A 25,034-nucleotide genomic window follows, 5' to 3' on the forward strand; every position below is an offset into this window, starting at 1 on the left:
GGATCACTTTATCACTTGTAAATGGAAGACTAGGGCTGCAATTCAGTAGTTGAACAAAGTTCAGCTGGCTAATTCTTGGAAGGGATACAGGCATGAATAGATTTAGACATTGCCTATTAGCATGAGGAATAGAAAGAGCTAGTGTACTCTAAAGAACGGGTTTCAGACCTTTGAGATGGGGTGGTATGCAGGCAAAAAGGGGACTTAGGCTAGAAGAATCAGCTTAAGCAAAGACATGAAAGAGAGGAAATTGTGGGACACATTCAATTAATTGAATCTCTAAGTTGACTGAAGCATAGTGGTCAGGCAGAAGATAGGGCAAAGGCTGGAGTGGCGGGTGGGATTTATATTATAGAAGGAGTGACCAGTTGTCTACTTTGTCAAAGACTGGGAAGATATGGGACTTGTAGTGCTAAACCTGGGATCGTCCCAGGCAACCTGGGATGGTTGGTCACTGTGACTGTAGAGACAGCTGAGATGCAAGTGGAAGAGAACGTATTTCATATGGTAGGAAATGGTGAGCCATTGATGGGGAGCAAGGAACTGACAAGATGCAAGCTCTGCTTTGGGAGGAGAAGTCTGTGGTGGGGAGACCAGTCCCCCTGAGCAGTGTGCTAGCCAAATGAAATGGTGCCCTGCTCTAGAGTTGTAGAGGGAAAGGCGAAAAGGAAGAGACATGTACAGGCTGTGGTTGGGCCTATCAGGGACCAGGAGGGAAAGACTAAATTCAGGCTTTGCATCTGGCTTGACTGGGAGATGTTAATCCTATAAACAGGAGCACAGAAGGCTAAAAAGAAGAGATGGGTTGTGAGTGGGGAAGAGGCTTGTTAAATTGAGTTTGGGAACAGGCGTATTTGGTGTTGGCCAAACGTCCACGTGCCAATGGCTAACAGGAACTGATGTCCAGCAAGCATTTGGAGATGCAGATATGCTGCTTGGAAGAGGGGTTTGTTAATTTATTCATTGATTATTTCTTCATTCATTCATTCCTTTGTTCATTTAACAGTTACTTATTTGTTGTGGTTGTCATCAGGAATACAGAGATGAGCATGATATAGTCCCTCGTCCTCAAGCTATTTATAATCCATTTAGAGAATAGGCAAGTAATTAGATGCTACATCTCAGATCCACACTGTTCAAGATTTTCTATACTCATGATTTTCTCTTAAACTTACCGACACAAAGTCAGATAGGCATGTGAAGAAATGTAATTTGATGTATACGCAGGATAACGTCTACATACAGTATCTTCTTGTACTTCTGCACCCTGTGGCCCAGGAAGAGAGGTGTGAGAAATTCTTGAGCCGTCCCTAGACTCTATTTTGATAAAGAAGGACTGATTCACCTGGTTCTGGGTGGACCAGTAGTGGTTCGTGTTTTACAGTAGGTACAGGGAAGGAAGGTGCAAAGGTCAGCAATGGTGTGGTCTCAGATGTGATGGCTAGTGTGACATCACGCTGCAGATATTGACTCTCTAGGAAAGGAGAGTCAGGGTGAGCTCGAGGAGAGTGTGACATAGAAGGTGGTGAACAGAGACATGTTTCTGGGATTCACCTGCAGAGAGATGGTACTTGAAGCCACAGAGTGGGTGAAATGGGGAAAGGATGAGGAAAAACAAGAAAAAAGGACTAAGGTTCTATTTTATATTTATATATAAATATATTTATATTTTATTATATATAAACAGAAGGTTACATTTTATTTGGTGGACAGAATTATACATTGGTTTCAGGAATTCTTGAGAAACCTCTAGAGAAAAAAGCTGGTCGTAACTATGGTCCAGGAGGAAATAAAAACTTGGTTTATTTTATCGACGACATGAATATGCCTGCAGTGGACTTATATGGCACTGTTCAGCCCCACACTCTGATTCGACAGCATATTGATTATGGTCACTGGTAAGCGATTCTCTGTATTGTATTTTCTACCAAAATCTACTTATTATGACTATGGATAAACATTTAAAAATGGAATTAGCGGGGTGGGATAGGGAGGGTGGGAGGGAGACGCAAGAGAAGAGGGAGGAGATATGGGGACATATGCATATGTATAGCTGATTCACTTTGTTATAAAGCAGAAACTAACACACCATTGTCAAACAATTATACTCCAGTAAAGATGGTTTTTTTTTTTTTTTAAATGGAATTACCCCAGTTTCTTCCTCTTCTGAGGAGCATTTTCTATACTTTTTGGGTTTCACTTTGCATCCCCTGTTGCTCATCTTAAATGGAATAGGTTTGCTTTGAATCTTTGGAAGAAGTGGATTGAAAAGTATCTTAGAAACGTAAACTGTCTAGTTTAAGCATTAAGCTCCTTAATGCATTAACTCACACTCAGTTACTTAGGAGAAGCTTGACATTTTCTGTGGGATGTAACTATCCGGTAATATCTGGGCATTGCAGTCTGCAATCCCCCAGTCTTGCGGTGGGTGTTTCTAACCAGACTCACATGAGAATCAATAAGCAGTAATAGTACCTATTGATTCGGCTCCATATGTTGATTCTGGCATCAAAGGAGCCGTGTAGTCTTCAGTTTTCTGAGCTTTAGTTTTTATGTCTCTCAGGTAGACTAACAAGCTCATTGTCAAAGAGCGATTATAAAGATCGAAAGAAACAATTTGTGAAGTCCTTTATGGATTGGTGGGTTTTGTTGTCATTTTGTGCTTTGGGACTTAAGGTTCTGTTTTCTATCTTGCAGGTATGATAGACAGAAGGTGATGCTTAAAGAAATCCACAGCTGTCAGTATGTTGCCTGCATGAATCCGATGGTGGGCCGTTTCACTATCAATCCTAGACTACAGGTAGGGTGTTGAATACTGCTCTCCTCCAAAGAGCCCCTGAATGTCATACTCACACGTTGTAGATCTTGATTCTTAGTGCTTTTGGGTAAAGATTAGGATGTATGGTTCTACTGGACATTTGGTGAAGCATGGAAGCTTATTTTAATTAATAGACTTTTTAGGGCAGTTTTAGGTTTACAGAAAAATAAGCTGAAAGTACAGAGTTCCCATATACTCCCCGTGACTCATTTATAAACACCTTGCATTAGTGTGCTGCGTCTGTTAACAACTGATGAGCCAATATTGACAAGTTATTATTAACTGAATTCTAAAGTTTACATTAGGGTTCATTTTTTGTGTTACACATTCTGTGGGTTTTGGCAAATGTATAATTACAGGTATCTGTCATTAAAGTATCACATGGAGTAGTTTCACTGCCCTAAAAATCTCCTGTACTCCACCTGTTCAGCCCTCCCCCCCGACCCCCTCACCGCCGAATCCCTGGCAACCATTGATCCTTTTCCTGTCTCTATAGTGTTGCCTTTTCCAGAGGATTGTATAGTTAGAATCATATAGTATGTAGCCTCTTCAGACTGGCTTCTTTCTTTCTTTTTTTTTTTTTTAATTTAACATCTTTATTGGAGTATAATTGCTTTACAATGGTGTGTTAGTTTCTGCTGTATAACAAAGTGCATCAGCCATACGTATACATATATCCCCATATCTCTTCCGTCTTGCATCTCCCTCCAACCCTCCCCATCCCACCCCTCTAGGTGGTCACAAAGCACCGAGCTGATCTCCCTGTGCTATGCGGCTGCTTCCCACTAGCTATCTGTTTTACATTCGGTAGTGCATCTATGTCAGTGCTACTCTCATTTAGTCCCAGCTTACCCTTCCCCCTCCCCGTATCCTCAAGTCCATTCTCTACGCCTGTCAGACTGGCTTCTTTCACTTAGCCTAAATATGCATTTAAGGTTCCTCCATGTCTTTTCATGTCTTGATAGCTCATTTCTTTTTATCACTGAATAATACTCATTGTCTGGATGTACCATAGTTTGTTTATCCATTTACTTACTTAAGGATGCCTTGGTTGTTTCCACATTTTGGCAATTATGAGTAAAGCTACAGTAAATATTTACGTTCAGGTTTTCTGAGTGCACGTAAGCTTTTAAATAATCATCACCACCACCACCGTACATACAACAACAGCATACAACAGTCAGTGTTGTTTACTAGTTTATGAGCGGTCACTTGAAGCTCAGCTGAGTGACTCTGCTGATCTTGGCTGGACTTGTTCACATGTTGGGGAGTTAACTGTCAGCTACTCAGGGTGGTTTTGGCTAGAGTGATTGTGATTGGGACAACGTGGCTCTGTGTCATGTGTCTCTCATCCTTTGGCAGGCATGTAGAATTCATTGCAGAGGTAGAGCCTTAAGACAGCAACTGGAAACACACAAGCATCTGATAGTGACTGGTACCCTGTTACTACTACCTCCTTCTGTTGCCTTGATCAAGTCTTATGGGAAGTCTGAGAGTCACAGTGGAAGGAACTACCAAGTTACATGGCAGTGGGCATGGATACAGGAAGAGTTGAAAAAATAAGGTCCCCCCCTTTTTTTGTAATCTACTGGTACCATTACATTTTCTATTTTATGCAACTCTTATATTTGTTTTTCTTTTCAGAGACATTTCACAGTGTTTGCATTCAACTTTCCGTCCATGGATGCACTAAACACCATCTACAGCCAAATCCTGAATTTCCATTTCCAGCAGCAAGCATTTGGTCCGTCAGTTCTCAGGAGTGGCCCCACTTTGATACAGGCAACAATCGCATTCCATCAGACGATGACACACACCTTTTTACCCACAGCCATTAAATTCCACTACCTTTTTAATCTGAGAGACCTGTCAAACGTCTTCCAGGTACCTCAATGGCTCTGTGTTATGTGTCTTGAGTGGAACACTGATTATAGTAATATTAATGGCGTTCATTCATAGAACTTAGTCGAAAACTATGCTACGTACTTGAGCATGTATTCTTTCATTTTCCACCATAAACTTCTCTATGAAGTTAGTATGGCAGGTTTATTAGTCCCATTTTGTCAGTGAGAGCAGTGAGTCCTCTTAGGTTGCTAGAGACTTAGCAACAGAAGCTAAGGTAGAAATCTTAGTTCCCTATTTCATTTATTCCATATAAATATTTGAGTGTTTCTTTCTGTGCAAGTAAGAGGGATAATTTGTCATTCTTTAATATGTATGTGATACAGTTTTTAAACATGCATCAAGGGAAATTATAATTTCTTAAGTTCCTAGATTATTTTGGCTTGGCATTGACACTTAACTTGCTTATCTGGTAAAAGGACAGTGTGTATGTATATGATTTAGAAAGGAAGTTCCAAAGAAGGAATTCAAAACTTTGGAATTCTGAAGATATCCAACTTATGTGGCCTACTTGGTAGAGTAAAAGCAGTTGAAGAGTTATTTATGGCTCAAAGTTCTTTTGTGACAGAAGTAGTAAGCTGGTTAATTATGAAAACTTCAGGAGACTTCTTTATATTTGGTGATTTTTGTTTCTTTATACTTTTACAACCCTCCTTTCTAAATCACTCCACAACTGCTTCAAAACTCACACCGCATTAGGCAAAAGTTTCCTCAGAACGTGGACCATTCCTTTTCATCTCGATATTTCTAGCACCTGCCTGGAAGGCTGTGCTCAATAAAGTGGTGTTTAAAAGCAGATTTTTGACGTTAGGAGGGAAGGGAGACCATGGGGTGGGAGGCCCGTCTGCTCACACTTCATACCCAGTCTTTCAGCTACACCTGATACCAACCAGTTGTTTAGCCTTTTGCAGCTAAGTCTCTATGACGCCCTTGGTGTTGTCCCGTAAGCCCAGAGCATAGTGACTCTCTCCATGAGGACTGGGTCTGTATGAATCCAAGATGTTGAGGGAAGGGGGGAATAAAAATGCTTTGACTACCCATGAAGGGTGAATTCAGGCAGTGGACTTTGGGTCTCATATGTTTCCTCTGTGAAATGAACGGGTTAGATTAAATGATATCACAGGATTTTAGAGTAAAAAAGTATTATCATCCTGTGACTTTCATGTTTGCTGTTTGTACTCTGGTTTTGGAAACTTAATTCACCGAAGACAGCAGGTACAAGTTCTAAAATCTGGTATTTAGTTCCTAGGCTGACTCTTGAAGTACAGTCTTAGCTGCATTCCTAAAAATGGGTATAAATGACAGTTAATTTTTTAAATGTTGCTTATCAGAGAGTACAACTGCTAATATGTATGTACTACTATTTATAATACTTCTTGTAACTCAGTGTATTGCTAAATTCAGTACACAGTTAAAGAAAACGTTAAAAGAAAATATTATCTTGGAATGTCACCACCTTCTGAAGTTTTAATATTTATCACTCTTGCCTTGTAGGGGATTTTATTTGCTTCTCCTGAGTGTTTAAAGGATCCAAATGATTTAATACGCCTGTGGCTTCATGAATCTTCTCGTGTTTATGGAGACAAACTGATAGACACAAAGGATCGTAATTTGTTTCATAAAAACATGCTGGAAACTGCTAGTAAATATTTTGAAGTAAGTAAATGAATGCCAGAGGTCACTATCTGCTCTGGCACAAATTGGCATTGGGGCAGAAATGGGATAAGGATGTGAATGAATTGTGCGTACGCTTACCTGGCTGAAACAGCTGTGATCCCAGGATGCAGTTGGTCTGTACTGGGGAGCATCATACACAGCTACTCATGGTTTGATTTGCAAGCTTTTCCCTGCATAGGCCACTCTGCCTCCAGATGCATCATTTCTGGAGATTGACATGATCGTGTCTTTCTCTTCCTCCTCCTGCAGGGTGTAGACAGCTATGTGCTGCTTCAACAGCCCCTCATCTACTGCCATTTCGCTAATGGCAGCAAAGACCCGTGTTACCTGCCGGTGAGGGACTGGGAAGTGCTGAGGACATTTCTGACAGAAGCCTTAGATAACTACAACGAACTCAATGCCGCCATGCACCTTGTTTTATTTGAAGACGCCATGCAACATGTGTGAGTTGACTGGCTGTGATGCTTTTCCACAAAGTAAAAATGGCTGGGTGTCCACAATTGTTGTTGTTGTTCAGTGTGATCTATTGAATACTTGGAACTATCAGTTCTTACTTCTTGTTTGCCATACAGTATAAAACTAAGTGTCTCCATGAAACTTATATAATGTTAAAAACCAACGTTACCTCAAAAAAAGAAAAAAAAAGAAAAAAAAAACTTGATTGACAACACAAGAAGAAAAAAAAAGGTAAGCCACAACCCTCTTAAATGACATAAATATGTCACACACCAGTAAATGCAGCCACTTACCATGTCATAAGCGAGAGGCAACTTGTAGAAGACCTCAAGAATGTACATATGTAGGAAGGAAATTGACTTCTACACTAAAGAAAAGTAATTGATAATCTGAGTTAGATGAGAAAATTATCTTCTGCAAAAAGTCATTCAAATCTTCTTAGTTTGTATAACTATGAATGTGTGGGCCTGATTCAGAGAAGGTCACTAAGAGCTTTCATTGCTTACATTCAGCAAATACAAGAATATCAAACGTGATTCTTTGTATAATAGTAGATAAGTTTTATATAGATGAATAAATAAATAATAATAGGTTTAGGTGTCACGGATCCTTTAAAAAAAAACTAGTAAGTGTCTCTATAAATTATGTCACAATCTTAATAATGTCTTACATAGGTACACTACTTTTTGAAGTGCCATCAGAGCCATAATTTCACTTTCTTTTACTGTACCTCTGTTAGGTAAGAATATTAAGAGGAAGGTAAGTGACTTGTTCAAAGTCTTAAAGTTCATAAGTGGCAGAGACAGGATGGACTCAAACTGATTTTCCTTCGTTAAGAATGTTTATTGAGTGCCTACTTAGTGCTAAAGAGGAACATTGCCAGCCTATTCAGTACTTATGTGCGTATTAGAAAAAAAAAAAAAGAGAGGGCCATGTTTTCTGCGCAGAAAATTAGAAAAAGGCCCCTCTCCTGGTGTAGAGCATGGCTGACAAGGCTCTTACCTCCTAGCCTGGGCATCTTGTGCAGTGCACAGATTATGTGACCGTCTGTGGCACCCCTGCTGTCAGACATTGCCTGAGGTACTGGGGAGACAGCAGCAAAGACAGTCCAGTTCTTTCTCTAATCGAGCTTATGTTTTAGTGATGCGATGGGACATTTATAAGGATATGAACAAATAAGCAAGTGAGAAAAATGGCAGAAAGTGGTATGTCCTGCTGAGGAATAAAACTGGTAGACTCTGAGAAATAAACATGTGGATTCCCAAAGAGGGACTGGATATCTATGTGAGGAGGTGACATTTAAGGTGAGATCAAAATGATACGCAGGAGCTAGGCATGGAAAGATCTGGAGGAAGAACATTCTAGGTATGGGCAGATTTCATGTGGCCTCAAGACTGAACGTTCAAAAGCAGAAAGAGGGTCATTGTGGCAGCATCCTGGAGAAGTGGGGAGAGCAGTGTATGACACGATGGGGAGGTGGGCCTCACGTGTACAGCGTGTTTCCTTTTAACCAGAGGAAGGGGTGTTTATTTCATTCTAACTGCAGTGAGAAACTTTGGGTCAGATTTTAGCACGGGAATGACAGGATTTGTTGAATAGTCTAAACAGCTTGCCGTTGCTGCTGCCATATGGGAAGTCGATTGCATCTTTCCTTCCAGTCCTGTTCTCCTGGTCACCATCATTTCTCAGTGGCTGTACTGGTCTCCTAGAGCTGCTCTAACAAAACACTACAAACTGGGCAGTTTAGAAAAACAGATATTTATTGTCTCAACAGTTCTGGAGGCAAGAAGTCTGCAGGGCTGGAAGGGCTGTGCTCCTTCTGAAGGTGCTGGGGAGGATCTGTTCCAGAATTCTTTCCTTGCTTCTGGTAGTTCCTTGGCTTGTGATAGCCTAACTCCAGTCTTCACGTGGCATTTTCCCTTTGTGTGTGTTTATATCCAAATTTCTCCTTTTTATAAGGACACCAGTCGTACTGGATAAGGTGTTCACCCTACTCCCCTATGACCTCATCCTAACTAGTTTCTTCTTCAATCACCCTATTTCCAAATAAGCTTATATCCTCAGGTACTGGAGGTTAGGACTTCAATATATGAATTTGGGGGGAGGCCATTCAACGAATAACACTGGCTTTTCTAACAAGTGATATTTGGGCAAAGATTAAAATAATGAAATAAATCAAGAAAGAAGGAAGTATGTGAGGAAGGCGACTCAAACAGACCCAAAAAATGTGGAGAATTCAATTTTCAGAAGAGTTCCCCCTTAAAATGTTGAGCCAAAGTGCCTAAGAAGAACTTGGGAGGCCTCCCCATCATCAGTTATTATAAGCATGTGAGGTGTTGATTGTTTTATCGATCCCTTGGCAGTTGCAATCCTCTGATTACACAGACAGAGGAAGCTTCAGTTAGAATCTCTGACCGCGGTGATAAGTGAGTTATTAGTAACACTGTTTCTGGTTGGGTTAGTATACGCTGACCGTCTGTCGTGGCTCGGGTGGAAGAGATGTCCCATTGGCGCTGAAGAGTCTTCCCCTGTAACCCTTCAACACAGAGTTCTCGGTGACCTAAGGCGAAAGCCTTTACTTTGATCAGGGATTATGAGCTAGAAGCTGATTTACTCAGCATCAGAGATGATTTCAGAGAGTGTCCTTGAATGTTGTAGAAAGGGAGTTTTGCCACTGAGAGACTCTGGTGAGGTGCAGACGTCAAAGCACACATTAAAATGAAATGACAACCCTGCTTTGTAACTTGGGGTGTCACTCGTGTTAGAGTAGCCTCACAGCTTTCCCAAGGTGGTTTTGTTGTGTGGTCCTGTAAAGTAAAATGTAATGAGATGGCTGAGCTTGGAAAAATAACCTGTCTTTTCAGCTTTTGAAGGTTTTCAGGAAATGCTCACATGTGTTGGTCCTTGTATAAGTGACCCCAACTTCATTTTTTCAAAAAGCGCTCTTTAAGAAAAAAAAAAATCTATGTGGATCATTCAGGGTTTGAAGTTTAAATTCATTCAGAAAAGCAACTGAGCAAATACAACAGTGTGGTTTTTTGGTTTTTTGTTTGTTGTTTTTTTTTTTTTTGCATTTGGGTTTCCATATGCTTATATTTTGTTTTGTTACTTTTCTTAATATTTATGATATAATTATGGCAAATTTCTTCAACCAAATGCGTATTTTGATCATGTTAAAGCCAACTTATTCCTAACTGTAAGATATAGCAATAATATCAAAACTTTAAGCATTCAGAATCTCTTCAGTAATATAGAACAAGGGATTAGTTGACCTTGCCAGAAATTTAACTCTGGGTTTCTAACAGTTTCAGTAAATGTTTTAGACAGCTCGAGGCACAGGGAAAGCTTTAGTACAAAGGACGTTAAGAATCATATAAAAAGGCAGGTGTTTAAAATGCATGAAGTAAGTCACATGTGAGGTGTTTGTCGGTTTGAACAAATCCATTCTTTCCACAGTAATTCTACAGCAAGGGTTTCTGGCCCCCAAATATTCCCCCTTTGATGTCCTTGTACGTGGATGCTGACGTGAGGTTGGGATCTTTCTTGCTTATCAGGAAAATGTGATGCTTTGATGAAAGGCCTTGTCTTCATTTTCTGTCGTCTTCTGGTGGAGAGTAATACAGGAGTCAGGGTCCAGATGTCATCAGCCAGGACGGTTTGTTAGGCAAGCGATGCGGGGGCAGACTCGGGCATCATCTTTGTTTAAGGGGAAAACAGAGGAACAGGGACGGAAAGTCTGAAATGAAAGTCGGAATTTAGTATCTAAATATGTGAAAAATGAAACAGACATGGCCCCGGGGCTCGTTGGATACCATCTGCAGGGGGCGCACTTTCTCTCCCCAGGTGTCGCATCAGCCGGATCCTGCGGACTCCTCGGGGTTACGCGCTCTTGATTGGAGTGGGGGGCAGTGGCAAGCAGAGCCTGTCCCGCCTGGCAGCCCACGTTTGCAGCCTCGAGGTCTTCCAGATCACTCTGACCGAAGGCTTTGGCATCCAAGAACTTCGGGTAAGTACAGTGATGGGCGTACCCGCGCCCCTTCTGCCCCAGGATATAAGTGCCCCCGTCATCCATGGAGAGGGGGGAAAGCTCTTTAGAGGATTTAGTTGGCTGTTTCTCCTCCATGGTCAGATTAGTAATAGCAAATTGCTACCAACATTTACAGGTATATAAGCCTATAAGCCTGTAGAACTGGCTCAGAAAATATTTTATTAAATACTTGCTTACACAAACATGTTTTTTCTTTCGCATTGACCATACTTGATAATCAGCAGTATTCATAGACCCATACGATGGAGGGGGGGAAAAAGAAGATACTTTTTTTTTTACAAGCACGAAGAGATTTCTTCCACTTTGGATCAGATTATGAAAATAAAATATGATGGGAACACAGTCAAGAAGCTCTGACGTGTTCTTAAAATTTTGCTTTTGAATTACAACAGTACTTACAAAATAGTACTTAGAGTTTGTGGCAAGTGCTATTTTAAAGCAAAAAAAAATAAACCACATGCTTTCAGTATTACTAAATAAAACTAACTACGTAAGTCACCAGCCAGTGAAGTAGACAGCTGTTGAAATGAGCCAAAAACTTCTTTTTACTGCATTGCTTGACAGTGGCGTTACTGCATTCACTTTTACTCGAATAGAAGGGAGTTGTTTCTCAGGAGCCTATTTGTGTCTTGGGCTCCATTAGGCCACAAACATGATACTCATCATTATGTGCCAGAAATGGAGGTGACATCATGCTGTTTGCCCCCGTAAGAAGATGGTCACTGTGAGGAAAGGATATGTAAACAGGGGAAAGGACAGCACACAGCCCTCCCATTGTAGCGCCTCAACTCTCCCTAGCCCTCGCACACACACTCCCAGCGTCACACCAGCATTTTAATACAGCATGAATAATGGCCTCCTTTCCTTACAGGTAGATCTTGCCAATTTGTACGTCAGAACTGGAGCCAAGAACATGCCCACTGTGTTCCTGCTGACAGATGCACAGGTTCTAGATGAGAGCTTTCTCGTGCTGATTAATGACTTGCTGGCATCAGGTGATTAAATCAACACATTTCATGAAAGATCTTCCCAAAGACAAATGATCTGTAGTTTCAGTGAACTTTAAATAGAGATAATTTGTCTTTGAGATGTTTGCTGGGGCATTCTTTGGGGAGAAACCTATAAACCTAACAAATTTGAAGTATATTCTTTCTTAGTCTGCTTGCGGATGTGAGATGCCTTGGAGAGGCCTTCTGTGAAGCAAATGTTATTCCTACATGTGCGAGTTTAGTGGGTGGATTGGTCATAGCTTGTCCTCAGTGTGCTGTGTGTCTTGTAAATGCAAAAAGAAAAATTGCGTTTCTGTTTCAAACTCTTTATCATTAAAGGTGAACTTTGTATTATAAAGCATTTCAAGTCATGTCTAAAATTTAAACTGTGGCAGTCTTTTAATAATTCTACTCATTCCTTTGGGGGCAGGGGAAATCCCTGATCTGTTCAGTGATGAAGATGTAGACAAGATAATTTCTGGAATTCGTAATGAAGTTCATGGTCTGGGCATGGTGGACTCCAGAGAAAATTGTTGGAAATTCTTTTTGGCCCGGGTGCGACTACAGCTGAAAGTAAGAAACATTTGCTTTACTTGCGTTTAGTTAAACATGCTGTTAGAACTCTGCTATGGTTCTGTTTCGCAATTCATATGACAAGTTTGAATTCCACTCATTCATTTTGTAAGGACATCCAGTCATTCTTTTTGAAAGGACATTTGCATTTTTCCATGAGTGTCTGGAGGGCACCTTCTTCAAGTTTCCCATGATGCTGGGCTCCTACAAAGCATTGCTCTGAGCAGATTGCACTACTCGAGTGAGCTGGACATGGTCTCTGTCCTTGAGGAACTTACACTATTACAGGAGACAAGAGACACCACAAATAATGGTAGTGTGGGACCAGCGTGAATGGTGCCATGTGATTCCAGAGGAGTACAGCATCCTTCCTGATGGCACTAGACCCTCCTGGAGGAAGTGATGTGCTGTGTGTCAGGTGTGGCTTGGAATTCATGGGGAAGCGATGGGGTGGGGAAGAACTTTCAGGGAGAGGAAATAGCATTTATATAAGAGTAAAGGTGGAATGCAGGGTGCATATTTGGAGAAACCCCAGATAGCTCTAAATGACTGGGATGGAGAGTTCCTGTAGGAAGAACCAGGTGGATCAGGCTGGGAAAGTAAATTGGGGTGAAGCAAGGGTTTTGTAAATCATTAAGGGAGCAGAGGAAGAGTTTGAGTTAAGGAAGTGACTATTATGTTAGTACTTCAGGGCAAATAATTGTGGCCTATCACTCAGATGATCTTAGGCTCAACCCATGGTTCCTCCACAGAGACTACTCCATGCTTTAATGTAGCATATAGGGATATAATATAACCAAATAAGAGCAGCAGGAAGGATGAAGTATTGGAACAAGAAGCCCCTCCAAACTCATGGCAGAAAGCCATTTTAAAATGCTAATATGGGGCTTCCCTGGTGGCACAGTGGTTGAGAATCTGCCTGCCAATGCACGGGACATGGGTTCGAGCCCTGGTCTGGGAAGATCCCACATGCCACGGAGCAACTAGGCCCGTGAGCCACAATTACTGAGCCTGCGCGTCTGGAGCCTGTGCTCCGCAACAAGAGAGGCCGCGATAGTGAGAAGCCCGCGCACCGCAATGAAGAGTGGCCCCCATTTGCCACAACTAGAGAAAGCCCTCGCACAGAAACGAAGACCCAGCACAGCCATAAATAAATAAATAAAATTTTAAAAAACAAAACAAAAAAAACACACAAAGGCCTGGACAATCACATGTGTTATTCCCATTATTAAAAATAAAATGAAATAAAATAAAATAAAATGCCAATATGGAAAATTGAGACTTCCTAGTATAGTAATGCTTAGTAACCTAGAAAAGTTACTACTTTGCTACTCCTTCTAGTATTCCACACCTGTCAAGTTAGGAACAGAGGGCTTCCCTGGTGGCGCAGTGGTTGAGAATCTGCCTGCCAATGCAGGGGACACGGGTTCGAGCCCTGGTCCAGGAAGATCCCACATGCCACGGAGCAACTAAGCCCGTGTGCCACAACTACTGAGCCTGTGCTCTAGAGCCTGAGCACCACAACTACTGAACCCCTGTGCCGCAACTACTGAAGCCCGTGTAGGGCCCGCATGCCGCAGTTACTGAGCCCGCGTGCTGCAATTGCTGAAGCCCATGCGCCTAGAGCCCATGCTCCACAACAAGAGAAGCCACCACAATGAGAAGCCCACACACCGCAAGGAAGAGTAGCCCCTGCTCGCCGCAACTAGAGAAAGCCTGCACACAGCAATGAAGACCCAACGCAAAAATAAATGAATAAATAAATAAAGTTAGGAATGGACTTTGTGGCTCCTGTAAAGCCTGGAGTACGCAGGCAGGGATGGGAAGTGGCATTAGCTGTGAATATACCTCTGTGAGGAGGTTAAGGAATAGGGTAACTATGATTCTTCTCCGCCCTCCTGTTTCAAATTCCACATTGGTCTCACTGAGCAATTCTGGGCTGAGGTTAGAAATCAGAATTCAGGGTTCAGTTGCCCAAAGAGTTTTCTGCCCATCAAAAATGTGACTAAGCATCTGTTGGCCAGGTTGTAACAAGGCCAGGGATTTCTCCCTGTTCCATTGCGATATATTTGGATCAGATTTTCTTTGTGAAATGGGAAAATAAGTACAATAATAGAATTTGAGATAGTAATGTAATAAATCAGCAGTCCAAGTCTGTTGTTCAGAGCAGCAGAATCAACGTCACCTAGGAACTTTTCAAAAATGCAAGTTCTCCAGCCCCACCCCAGAACTCTTAAATTAGAAACTCCGGGTGGGACCCAGAAATCTATGTTTTAACAAACCCTCCAGGTGATTATGAAGCATGCTGAAATTTGACAACCACTGTTACAAATAATGCTAGCATGAGCGTCCTTTACATGCATCTTGTATACACAGCTTTGCTTGCTTTTGTAGGATAACTTCTTAACACGGGAATTGCTAAATTCAATAGTTACAGCTTGTAGCAGTTTTAAATTGTGCCTGCAATTTCTCTGATGCTCTTCTGACTCACAGGTGGGATTCAGGTCCCCTCTCCTTGGATCTGGGTGGGCTTATGACTGCTTCAGCTAACAGGGTAGGGTATAGTTCAGCAGAAGTGATGCTGAGTAACCTCCGAGGCTGAATCATAAAGGACCCACTTTTCCATTGAATTGTACATGGTTTTTTGTTTATGAGTTCTGTGCATATTAAGCGGTTAGGCTTATATATATGTGTTGGATATTTTTCCTGTTCTATCATTTATCTTTTAAATCTATACATGGTACATGTCTGTTTATTTGTTTATAACTCTGGAAAAATTTTTAAGTTTTTATCCTAGATTAATCAGTGTTTGCCTTTATGGATTTGGGGTTTCTTACATATTTAGGAAAGCGTTTTTCTCTCCAAGATTTAAAAACTCTTCACTAGAAGCAACTGGAACTCATTTGGGCTACAAATGAAGAGAATGTCCAAGAACAGTTCCAGAAAGCCTCCCTCCCACGTCAGAGTCCAGACTAGCTCAGTAATCCCCTTACAGACCCATGCTTTTCCATCTTTCTCTCCTGCCAGTGACCACCCTGCTGCTTCCTGCCTCATGATCGCACGATGAGTGCGGGAGGGTCTATGTTCCCAGTAGGAAGAAAGAGTGGGGAAGGAGATTTGGGGCTCTCTGAATCAGGAATCCAAAGCTCCCCCCAGATCCCTAAGCTGATGTCTTACTGATCACAAGTGTGTCCCTTGTCACCTCCACCTACCAGGGAGTATGGGAAAGTGAATATTTGATCTTGTCACAAAGGCTTTATGAATAAAATTGGAAATTGGTTTAGAATAGGAGCGGTACCAGCCATTCCAGGGCCTGCATGCTTTCATGCTTTATGCTTAAAACTATGCTACATCTGGAATATATTTATTATTGTTTATGACAAAGAGTGAGCCGAGAGGTTTCAGGTTACTTTTATTTTTCCCCCAAAAGATGTGTTTTTATCTGAACACCATGTATTTCTTCCTTACTGATTTAAAGGACCATCTTTATTATATGCCAGATAGCCATGTTAACTGGGTCTGTTTCCACATCCTCTAGTCTACTTTGTTACTCCTACTGATTCCAGCTCTGTACTATGTAAGGTATGAAAACTTTATTATACTTTTTTTGTATCTAGTATTTCATTGCCCTTATCTAGTTTTTCTTTGTTGCTTTTACATGTTTTTAATGTCTGGATAAACAGCAGAATCATTTTGTTAGATTCTAAACACATTTCATTTAAATTTTGGTTGAAATCCTGCTGAAAGCTTTTTTTTAAATTAGGGAGAATTGAATCTTCATGATAGAAGGTCACATTGCTTTTGTAGAAGGACTATTTCCTTCATAAAATTTTCTACTGGTATATTGTTTCTATATAGGAGAGCTGTTGATTTTTAGTTTTGTAACCAGCTACCTTACTGCCTCATCAGTCGTTTCTATTAGTTGGTTGATATATAGCCTGCAGATAATGATATTTTGTCTTTCCTAATATTCTGTTTATCCGTTCTGCTTCCTCACTGCATTGGCAAATCTACAAAAGAAGGTATTTCTAATGTTTCACTATTACATTATATGCTGGCTTTTGACTCAGGATGTATATTGTCAAGGAAATATCTACCTATTGGATTCCTTTGCCGCCTCTCTTGAGATAATGACCTGGTTGTTCTTTTTGAACTTACTAATATTCATATAGTACAGAGATTGTACAGAAGTTTTGCATTTTCATATTGTTAAATCATCAGGCCTTTCTTTTACGCGTTTCCTGGGATTCTATGCTTTGGCAGGCCTTACCGAAACGGAGATCAGTTTTATATTTACCTCTGTTGTTGTCTGAGCCTTTTCACAGTCACGTTTTTTCGTATGCACCTTGGTACAAGCTAGAATTTATTTTGGAGTTAGGTATGGATCATTTTCCCTATTGTCACAGGATTACTAATTGAATAATTTATCCCTTCCCTACTAAAATGAGTAGGAGGATTTTTGTTTGTTTGTTTTTTGTGTTTTAAATGCTAAGGAGGAATAAGATCTCTTCCTCAAATACTTCTCATCCTTCTTGGCCTTCACTTAGCTTGCTGCATCATGAGAAAGCTCAGTGGTCAGCGCCTTACCCTGAGGGAGAAATGATGCGGCAAAGAAACGGGTCTCCTTTTAGCAAGAAAATGGCAGCTTCTTTCTCTTCATCTGTGTGTATTACCCGCACATCCTCAGAATCTTTTCTAAGGAACAATGGATGTCTCTGTTAGTTTCATATATTGTGATATTCACCAGCATGTGCTAAAGACTCAGAGTTTCTGCTGAGCTGATGCTTCCTTTGCACATGTTCCTAGCTGGGCAACACGGGAAGCTTAATGTGTTACAAGAGTTGGCGAGCACACCTGGCAGGTCAAGCTAAATGATGTGTAGTTACCACCCCATTACCCATGCTCACCACCCAAACTCAGTTCCTATTTGGAATGCAGGGGTAGTGAGAACCTGTTGGCATGTGAAATGTGACCTCTGTGTTCCACAGGGCAGTGCCCATTAATGATGATCAGATGCCTGTCCTTGGATGGGCTGAAGTAAACCGGTGAGTCAATGCCAAGTGCCTCCTCTCCTTCACATCTGTGTATGTGTGCATCCTTTCCTGCATAATTCTCATTTACCCTTAGAGTATAGTACTCTCATCTTCTCTCCTAATAACTTTAGTTAACCTGAAAACTCTTCTTTCTTGCCTTCCTTCCTGGCCATGTGATGCCATAAGGAAAAGAACCCTTAGTGTATGTAGCAGCCCCTGATTCTTTCCCAAGATTTTAGTTATCTGTGTGTTTGGTTATCTAACTGTCTGTCTGTCTGTCTATCTATGGGTGGGGGTATGTGTGTGTAGTTTTTATTTTCTTCATATGGTTCTGTATTTTAAAAAATTATATATATTATGTATTATATATATACATTAAGTATATGTTATATATATGTATATAGAGAGAGAGAGGAGATTCATCTTTGATAATATAAGATATATATGTTCATTTTAGAGAACTTAAAAATACAGAACCATATGAAGAAAATAAAAACTATGCTCAGTTATATTGCCTAGAGATAACAACTGGAAACATATTGGTATATTTTCTTCCAGTTTTCTATGTGTATAGACACACATACAAAGTACATACTCAGAACTATGTTTTTTTTCACATCTCTCACTATTTTCTTTACCTCTCTCTTTGCCTTTTTGATTCGAAGTCTCCCACAGGGGAAAAAAAAAAATCAAATGATTCTAAGAATTTGTTGTATGGAATGAACTATTTAACTCAAACATGCTTTATTTTAAATAAGTGTAGGAAACCTTTATCCATTTTTACCCTTTGCCAACTTTCCTATTGGTTTGTTAGACTTTTTATTGATTTATAGGAGCTCTTTATATAGCTGAATAATAGCCATATGTCCATAATGTCCTTGTCTGTTTTAGTGTTGCCAGTTCTTTTCAAAGTTCACCATAATTCTGCTAATTTTGTTTACAATGACTTCTGTTTTACATTTATATATATTAAATATGTCTGATTTTTTTTCTTCATGGATTTTGTGTGTTACGGCTTTTTAGGAAGCATTTTCGTACTCTGTGGTTATGAAAATATTATCCTGAATTTTCTTTAAATTAATTTATCGTATCTTTAATGTTTAGCCCTGGATTGCCTTGTGCAGTATAAGGTGGCTTTTCTACTTTTTCTCCCCCAAATTGTCCCAACACCTCTTACCATAGACTCTTTCCTTACACTACCAATTTGAAATGCTGCCTATATCATATGCTAAATGCCTAAAAATGGGGTTTGCCAGCACCGATGGCGCTTGTTCTCCCAACTGCACATGTATCGAGTTATCACATTGTGTCAGCAAAAATGCAACCACGCTGCTAGCAGAGCAGCACAGATCATAAGGCAAAAGCCTTGCATAACGTGGTTCACATATGGACCCACTTAATAGATATTCAGGCGTCTGATTTTCTGTTTTAGAAAAAGAAAAACACTATTATACGAGGTTATGGGGCTGCAGACTGGCCTGGAAGGTAATGTGTGGGCAGCGTCAGCCCTGGAGACAAGCAGGGCAACTATGACAAGGGATTCTTCTCCTCATATATGCAGGATTAATCTATAGGAAGGGAAATATAGCGGGGAATATAATTCCTACTGTTTTTACTCCTCAAGAATGCATTTGCTCTTTGCTATCTATTGGGCTTCCACATGCAATTTCTTTATGAATTGAAGAGTTTTCATTTAAAAAAAAAAAGAAAGAAAAGAACTAAAACTCTCCAATGAAAAAAATTTTTAACTCTTGTAAAAATCTGTACTGGAGAATATACACACATGAAAGGCTGTGGGAATGATTTCATTGTGTGTTACCTAGAAAGAAAATAAATGTAAATATGCATAGAATGTGTGTATGGTGAAGATGCTGTTGCATCTCATAAAAAATAATTGAAGTTAAAAGGTTATTAGGTGAGGGGATGATACAGGAAAATATATAAAGATAATAAGGTGATGTTAAAACAGTCAAACCGAGGAATCGTTTCTAGGCTAAACCTCCATTCCTGGGAGGATTCTCTCAGTAAGATTCAGATCTTATCAGTCTTGAAAAATGCTGAGACTTTTGAGGATAAATGCAAACACAAATTATGGATAGAAGCTTCTGAAGTGAACGTGTGGGAAGATTCCCTCTGAGAATGAACTATATCAGCTGGAAAAAAAATACACTGATAATAGCAATTCAAATTTCCATTACAAGACGAAATGGACTGAGGCCTGTTAGTGATATGCAAATTAATGTGTACTTACATGGGATCTTATCTAAAAGAAATTGAAATGTATTACAAAGCACAATGAAAAGAGGGTTATTGCAAATGAGTCTTAACACCTGTGTAGAGGGGAAAAAAAAGGGAATAGAAAATTCTATAGTATGGATTCCAAAAGCAAGTTCCTGACATCCAAATATTAGAGCTGTAGAAAATATATAGATGGTGATTCCAGGGTTTGCTTTTTACTTGTGAGAATTTGCTTTTAGAAAAGAGCACAGCTGTCTAAGGCATTTTTAACTTTATTTTCTTAGCCGACTTTTCTTTCCAATCCACTGCTGGAAACTAACTTAAGCCAATTTGGTCATTTGCAATTGTCAGGAACTATTTGGGGGTATATTTCAGGGACCTTCAATACTTGGAGGTAGATGACACCTGTTCAGGGGATGGGGAATGTTCTCCCCAAATCTTCCAATTTAAGATGTGCTTCAAAGAAAGAAGTCTCAGACTGAACTCTGGTACACATAGAGTTTATGTGTAGCACATAACTTAAAACAAGTCTTGAAGTCTTAAAATCTGCTCTGTAAACTTGTTGGAATCCCAACTCTGTCCTTTTAGGAACCTGACTAGCCCTAATTGGAAAGCTCCTTTGAGGCAGATATAGAAATATTTTCATGGTAGGGTTAAGCTGATCTTCTCATTGGGATCACATAAAAATACAGAAACTTTCCATAAGCTGTTTACCACAGGACACAGGACTGGTCAAAATCCGAAGTCTAAAGAGTCAAGGGGATTACTCGGCTACTTTGAGATGTAGCTTTTCCTATTTTGTTCATAGAACAGTAGAGGTGCAAGTACAGATATTTCTATTTTTCTAAGATATCTTGAACACTACTCATTTCATCATTGAACAATCATATCCAGTATTCTTGATGCTAACTAACCAACCATTTATGTTGATGAGAGAAGTTAGCTAAGAGCCCAGGTAGCCGACTTTGCAATGCAGGCTTCCATTAGAATGTGTGAAATGCTGGTTAAGCATCCCGAGCCCATGCGCCTCTATTGGCATACTTCAGATAATAATGATAATAACCAGATAATGGCCCCTAAGTTGTAAAATAAGATGAGTATTCACATGCATATTGTAATAGACTGAAGTATTTCAAAGGTATATTTTACAGGACCAGATGGCTTCATTGGTGACTTCTACCAAATATTTCAAGAAGAATTAACACTGATCCTTTTCAGTCTCTTCCAAAAAACAGAAGAGGTAGGAACACTCATTTTACAAGGCCAGCATTACCCTGCTACCATAGTCAGATAAGGACACCACAAAAAAAAGAAAATTACAGGACAATATCCTTGATACATAGATGCAAAAATCCTCAACAAAATGTTAGCAAGCTGAATTCAACAGTACATTCAAAGTATATCATACACCATGATCAAGTGGTATTTATTCCAGAGATGCAGTATGGTTCACCATCCACAAATCAATCATTATGATGCACCACATTAACAAAATGAAGGGTAAAAATGATATGATCATCTCAGTAGATGTAGAAAAAGCATTTGGCAAAATACACATCCATTTATGATAGATACTCTCAACAAAGTGGATATAGAGGTCACGTACCTGAAATAATAAAGGCCATATATGATAAGCCCACAGCTAACATTATACTCAATGGCGAAAAGCTGAAAGCTATTCCTCTAAGATCAGGAACAAGATAAGGCTTTTCACTCTCACCACTCCAATGCAACATAATACTAGAAGTCCCAGCCAGAACACTTAGTCAACAAAAAGGTAAATATATGGGGTGATGGATATGTTAATTGACTCAATGGGGGGAAATCCTTTCACAGTGTCTATGTTTATAAAATCATCATATTGTACACGTTAAATGTCTTACAATTTTAACGATGCTGAAAAAGTAAATTATAGATAGCATCACACCCTTTTTTCTAATCACTTATTTGTCTTTCTTATAAATTCTTTGCTATGTTAATCTCTCATGAAATTAGGGAAATGCAACAGGAAAATTATAGGATGATTCCCCCCGCCCACCACAGTAGTGTTCCTTGAGGCAACAACTTGAGTTTACTCCAGGTTTTCTAAAAAGTTGTGGAGACTATTTTTAAAAAGAGCAGAACAGCCAACGCTTTCAAGATATTAGCATAGGCTCTCAGAATACTACCCAGGAAAGCTGGATGGAGAGAATTTCTGTGCTAGATTTCTAACAAAGCTAGAAATTGGGGCAGTCATTGCACTCCTCAAGGCTAGTGTGCTACTGTCCTTTCCCTTCGTAAGAAGTACTAATGAACAAGCATATTTCTCTAATTTAGTTCCCAGGGTCTAATTTATCTGATAGAACTGAGGTTATTAATGATTATCTAACTTATTTAAAATTCTCTAAATTTTCTACTTCACTCTGTATATAATAGAGACTTAGATTCTATGAGTATTTCACCAAATGCAAAAGCGTTAAAAATGTAAATATATCGTTTAGGTATTCCCATAGAAATTTTAAGACTATTAGGTTATAGCTGTGGGTGTCAGAATCACCTGGAGGCTTGTTGCAAACACAGAGATTGCCAAGCCCCATCCAGAGTTTCTGATTCCCCAGGTCTGGAGTAAGTCCAAGAATTTGCATTTTTAACTAGCTCCTAAAAATCCTTTGAGAACCATTCGTCTCCTGCCATCTGCCTTCCATGTGAAATTTAGATAGCATTGTGAGGATCCTTATTTACGCCACAATAAATAACATAGGAAAAAAAAATGTCTTCAACTGTAGAATTGTAGAAAAGGAAAATAATTCTTTAAATCAGTGTTCTATATTATCTTTCAATAAATAATTAAGGCATATCATTAAATTAACTCAAAGTATTTTGTTCCTGAGGCTCACCACACATGGTTCAGATACTTTGTTTTCTAACACATTCTTCAGACCTGATAGTATGCTGGTAGTAAGTGTAGAAACAGAGTAAGTGTAGAAATGGTGGACATATTTAGGACCTCAAATAAATGATGCTTTCCCCTACCCCCCTCTCTTTGCTACAATTATGTATAAATGAAGTCTCTAAAATTGTCATGAATGAGAGGTAAGTTGGGTGTAGAAAACCAACTTCTAGGACATTAAGGAGAAATACTCATGTATAGGGAGACAAGGCTGTCAGGAGAAACCTAAACACTGAGATTTAAGTGAAAATTCTGCCTTGTAACTGAGGCTCGTTAACTTAGCACATGCAATATTACAGCAATTATTCAGTGTGTAACTAGACTCTTGAATATAAAAAAGAAATGATCGGTCAGTTTATGCATTGTTGAAAATCATTTTAGATCTTAGGATTCATCTCTTGAGTTGTTGAAGAGCCATAGTATATAAAATTAATATGGTAAAAACACATGTTAAACGAGAATATATGGTTTCACATATTTTTATGATTTTTATGACAATTTTAAAATACTATGTGGAAAAAATATATCCCTTGAAAAGTGATTTTGTTAGTTGCCTTATCTCAAAGTGTGAGAGACTTCATTGAAAGAACTGCAGAGGTTTGTTTCATATCATCAAGTGCAAGCCACGTCTAGAAAAAAGGAAACCAAGACTCATCCTCAGACCTTACCCCAGTTGGCATCAGTCTCCCCAGTGCCCTCAAGTCCACACTGACTTGGGAAAGAAGGCAGAGGACAAAAAGGGAGCTCCCTAAACACCTCTTTTGTGCTAGTACTTGACACAGGGCACCACGTCTGACGAGCCCAGAAAGGATATTCAGACCCACTGGACTCCTGATAACCTGCTTCCCTCACTGAGCTTCTGTGACACATGTCACAGCTGAACTCAGGCACTCCTGACAGAAAGCAGCCCTGTGTCACTAAAGAGAGTATGGAAACTTTCCAATTTAACTCTGAAGTCATTAAATACTTAAATAAAACTTTGAAAACTTACAAATTTCTCATCAGGATCATGTATAAACTGAAATTTTTACTCCTTTAAAAATGTTAAGTATGAACTGGAGTGAATGTATTTTATGCAAACAAAATGGAAACAAAGTAAACATTGAATGTGATAAAACACTGTTTTCTTAAAAGTATCTTACACAGTTTTATGGAGACTGGTGAATTACAGAATAGGAGACAGAAGATGAAAGTCTTGGTATTATTTTATCATAGAGATTTGGTTTTTATTTTTATTTTTAATTGTCATAATGTAACTTGTGTGATAGAAAAGAATGAATTTCCCACTATGCATGATGATCATCAAAAATGTTTAGAAGGAGAGGGACCAATTTTAAGGAAAGCACACAGCAGTGTTTCTGTATGTTCCACGGGGCAGGTTTGTACTTTGATTAGCAAGGAGGTTAATGTTGCTTTCCACTCTGTGGTGCTTTAGGCTAGTTTAATGTCACGGTTGGCTGCGCTCCTTTCTTTCATTGTCCAGGGTCTCGGTGTAATTCTTTGCTCACTCATCACCCTCCTGTTTGTGCCCTGCCCCCGTGTCTCCACAGATCATTTTGTGTTTCTCTCCGGTTGGTCACACGCTGAGAAGTAGAGCTCGGAAGTTCCCAGCCCTGGTTAACTGCACGGCTGTTGACTGGTTCCATGCTTGGCCCCAGGAGGCTCTGGTCACAGTCAGCAGGAGGTTCATTGAGGAAACCAAGGGAATTGAGGTATGCCGCGTCAGCCTCTGAATCTCTCTCTCTCTCTCTCTCTCAAACACACACACTCTCACGGACCCAAGTCCTCAGTAAATAATTTCCAAAATACACCTCCTAGCAGAAAGCTGTCCTTGTTTGTTAAGATGATAAGATCATCTTTGTGAGTTTACATTTTACAGCATATGATGGCTGATCTTTTTATATCCGGTTGAGGTGCATACACACACACACACACACACACACACACAGATACACACAGACACACATACACAGAGACACACACTAACACACAGACACACACAGACACACATATACACTAACACACACACAGATACACACACACACACACAGAGACACATACACACTAACACACACAGACACACAAACACACTCACACACACAAACAGCACGTGAGTGAGTTCTTACTCATCCACTGACTCACCAGAAGGCCAGGATCATTCTTACTTGCATCAGAACAGGACTTACTGAATATAAATCCTTTACATTCACAACTAAACAAAAAAGTAGGCACCCATAGCCATGCAATGCTTGTTCTTAACAAAGTAAGGCAATTCATTGTGGTTTTTCTCATTACGGTATTGATAGGTGAAAAATCAGCCCCCATATATTTAGCAATCACTAAGTCAACTAATGTATATGCTTCTTTGTTT

General features: G+C 39.8%; 1 protein-coding gene across 1 annotated transcript in view; it reads left to right on the forward strand.

The window, feature by feature from the left end:
* The window catches only part of DNAH11 (dynein axonemal heavy chain 11), a 333,679-nt gene that overhangs the window by 190,864 nt on the left and 117,781 nt on the right, over positions 1 to 25,034 (forward strand). Inside the window, exons 47-55 of the mRNA XM_059933975.1 lie at positions 1,733 to 1,898; positions 2,698 to 2,800; positions 4,463 to 4,702; positions 6,215 to 6,376; positions 6,647 to 6,840; positions 10,697 to 10,859; positions 11,773 to 11,896; positions 12,321 to 12,463; positions 24,214 to 24,375. Coding sequence (XP_059789958.1) covers positions 1,733 to 1,898; positions 2,698 to 2,800; positions 4,463 to 4,702; positions 6,215 to 6,376; positions 6,647 to 6,840; positions 10,697 to 10,859; positions 11,773 to 11,896; positions 12,321 to 12,463; positions 24,214 to 24,375 — 1,457 coding nt within the window. The remainder of the gene's footprint in view (positions 1 to 1,732; positions 1,899 to 2,697; positions 2,801 to 4,462; positions 4,703 to 6,214; positions 6,377 to 6,646; positions 6,841 to 10,696; positions 10,860 to 11,772; positions 11,897 to 12,320; positions 12,464 to 24,213; positions 24,376 to 25,034) is intronic.

This window comes from Balaenoptera ricei, chromosome 9 (assembly GCF_028023285.1).
Source record: "Balaenoptera ricei isolate mBalRic1 chromosome 9, mBalRic1.hap2, whole genome shotgun sequence".
Classification (NCBI taxonomy): Eukaryota; Metazoa; Chordata; class Mammalia; order Artiodactyla; family Balaenopteridae; genus Balaenoptera; species Balaenoptera ricei.